The sequence below is a fragment of the Arachis ipaensis genome, chromosome B02 (assembly GCF_000816755.2).
Source record: "Arachis ipaensis cultivar K30076 chromosome B02, Araip1.1, whole genome shotgun sequence".
NCBI lineage: Eukaryota > Viridiplantae > Streptophyta > Magnoliopsida > Fabales > Fabaceae > Arachis > Arachis ipaensis.
In genome coordinates, this window is record NC_029786.2 from 93,771,139 (window position 1) to 93,774,505 (window position 3,367).

The 3,367-nt window shown below is 27.4% G+C and overlaps 1 protein-coding gene across 1 annotated transcript in view; it reads right to left on the bottom strand.

Moving 5' to 3' along the window:
- Positions 1–3,367, bottom strand: part of LOC107625766 (beta-glucosidase 11) — a gene marked incomplete in the record, with an annotated part of 6,370 nt that overhangs the window by 1,587 nt on the left and 1,416 nt on the right. Inside the window, 6 exon segments of the mRNA XM_016328472.2 lie at positions 682–769; positions 874–905; positions 1,226–1,446; positions 1,783–1,898; positions 2,327–2,582; positions 2,755–2,842. Coding sequence (XP_016183958.1) covers positions 682–769; positions 874–905; positions 1,226–1,446; positions 1,783–1,898; positions 2,327–2,582; positions 2,755–2,842 — 801 coding nt within the window.

Genomic DNA, 3,367 nt, shown 5'->3' on the forward strand with positions numbered 1-3,367 from the left:
GATAATAATAATAATAATAATAATAATAATAATAATAATAATAATAATAATAATAATAATAATAATAATAATAATAATAATAATAATAATATACCTATATCCTTAGGTAGCGTTTGTTTTGAGGTACTGAAACAGTGACTGGGAGACTGAGACTCAATATCATGTTTGTTAATTCAGTGACTGGTACTAAAATTTCTGTCTCTATCTCTAAAATTTCAGTATTTCAGTACTTCCAAAAAGTGAGGACACAGAGGAATAAAATTTTTAGAGAGAGACTGAAACTTTAATAATATTTTATATCTAAAATACCTTCATTTCAATTAATTAATTCTAATTTTACCCTTTGTACAAATTAAATTAGAATTTTATTCTTATTTCAATTTTTGTCTCCCACTTTGCACCAAACAGAATACTAACATTTATTTTAATTTCTATCTCTCAGTCCCAGTCTTTTCATATTTGTTTCTCCACCAAACGCTACCTTATAATTTATAAATTATATACTAAAGATTCTGATAAACATAACACAATATTTTCTTAAGATTAGAGAAGCCAACGTGATTTGATAAATAGAAGAGTGTCACGGTAAATTTCATAAAATGTCAAAATTAAAGAGGTAATGTAAATTGTCCTTAAAAATTAAACATATTAGATAAGAGTAGAAGAGAAAGAGAGATGAACCATTTTCGTGAATATAAATTGGAAAATCTCCATAAATATTCTTCAGTGAGTCAAGCAATCCTTCCAAAGTCCATGGAATAATCAGAGCCTGAACCAAACAACTAGCTAGTTAGTGTACAAGTGTAAAACATTGGTGCCCATGCATAAAACATATATAAGAATCATTGTACTAAGTTCCAACGCTACTATTACCTCATCCTTAGATGTTTCTTCTGAGGTATAAACTACATTCAAAAATAACATAATTAGATGTTGAGTAAATAAATATTTTGTCACCTGAAAAGATTCTTAAAACTTAACTGTTGGTTTTGATGACAAATTAAACTTCTAAATGTCAGTTCTGTTCGACAAAATAGTTTAAATGTCTAAAATGATCGGTTAACTATTAATCCATTTTGTTAAAAATAAGGGTTAAAATCCATTTTGTCAAAATTAAAATCTTTCGAGTGTCAAAATAATTATTTACTCTTAGATGTTTTTTTTTTAATTAAATAAATAGATAATAACTTAAGAATCAAGTAAATAGAATATAGTAGAAACATACCTGTAAGTTCTACAGCCATATCTGCTATATAATCTCTATCATTTATATATAGGCTTTTAGGATTGTCCTTAACAAAATATGAAAAGTAAAAATTCATTCCTAGGAAGTCAATTGAGCCTTTCACCAAATTTGATTCACTTTCTGTGAATATTGGAAGCCTTGAACCAACATTCTTTTTCATGGTTTCAGGGTAATCTCCAAAAATAAATGGACTTAAAAACCTACAATCATAAAATACGGACAAAACAAATTAAATTAGGAAATCTAAAGAGAAAATGCTATGTTTTAGTCTTGGAGGCTTATATGTTTTATCTTTCATGAAAAAATGACAATTGACACATTAGAAACAAATATAATTATAATCAGAAAAAAGTTTAAGAGCCAGTAATTTTAATTTATACAGCCAACACTTTTAGCCAATAGTCCAACACTTTTAGTTCAGCAATCCAGAACTATATTTTTGTCGATACTTTTAAATTTTACTGATTAACTGCGGCTAAAAACAATAAATTATACTAATCCTAAAGGATTTCTCTTATAATTAATATCTTACTTACCACCCAAGAAAGAAGTCTTGAGCCCTCTGAGCAGCAATTATATCTTCAGTAGTATTTGTTAAAGGAATAAAACCATAAGTAAGGAGATTAAACCCAATAAATCCATGTTGCTTGTCCTGCATTAATCATAGGATGTTTGATAGTTAATTTATGTGATGTGAGACTTTCTTGCACATGTATGGAGCTGATTTATTAGCTAGTTTAGTTGTATTTAAGAGTTTATCGCTAACCAATGAGTAGCTATATGCACAAGGCAGGATTTGAACCATCACACTTGCTTAAGCGGACTAGTGAATTAAATAATAAACCAACCTAACTTGGTTTATAGAATAGTAGGACCTAAAAGTAAGGCCTTACTTTTAAAATCTTATAACTTTTTTATATAATGTCTAATTTATTACGTGGTGTCACAAAATCAAATTGAACCGATATAATTCAATCACTAATTAAATTGTTCTTCGACGAGGTTTTCGAATTTGATCTAACCATTGTCACCAAATTTAGAAGGAAGGCCAAGATGAATGAAATAGTAGACATTAATTACCTGGTACTTGTTCCTATACAATGTTGCAGCTGATGCATGAGCTAACAACATATTATGTGTTACCAAATATGGCTCCGTTGAAGAATTTCCCTTAGAGCAATTAAATATAGAGGAAGGTGAACAATGTTGAGGTGGTAAGAATCCTATATCATAGCCACCTTGTGAAAAAACATTTCCTTCATTAATTGTCGTCCAATGTTTGACCCTGTCTCCAAACTCTCTAAAGCACACATTTGCATATGCTGTGAAGTCTCTTCTACAAGAATATGCAAGTGTACAGAACAATGTGTTAGTAATGTACAAATTAATCATGTATTAAATTACACAAAACATAAATAATTTAAGATTTAAATTTTGGTTCTTTCATAAATTAAGATGATCATGCAATTATGAAAATTAATTGGATATTTGAAGTTAGGGAACCATACACAATTTTTTTATCAACCCATCCACCATATTCATCCTCAAGAGTTTGTGGTAAGTCCCAATGATATAATGTAACATGTGCTTGAATTCCTACAAGAACAGAAAAGACAAGAATAAGGCCTAGTATGGGTAAACAGTTAAATTAAGTTCATTTTAAAAAAATAATTTAAACAATAAATGATTATATTAAGAGTAGCTTATAAATAAGTTATTTTGTGTTTGCGTTTTTAGTTCTAAAAGTACTTATTTTATAGAAATGTGATAAAAAGTAGTAGTATTACGAGAGAAGTCATTTTTTTTAACTTCTCTATAAGCTCCTAAATAGTTTCTTAGAAAGCTGCAATTTGATTTTAAAAATTGTACTAGACATTAATACTACTACTTTTCATAAGTCAAAAATAAAAAAAAAAAAGTTACTTTTGAAGCATTGGATCCTAAATAAATAATGGAAGGACTTGCCTTAGTTATTAATTACTAACGTATGTTTAAAAGTCCATGTTATTAACATAATTAATTATAAAACTTTTATAGAAAATATATAAAATATTAAAATTTAAATCTTAAATATAAATATTTAACTATCTTGTGTCATAAAAGAATATTTTAATTTTTAAT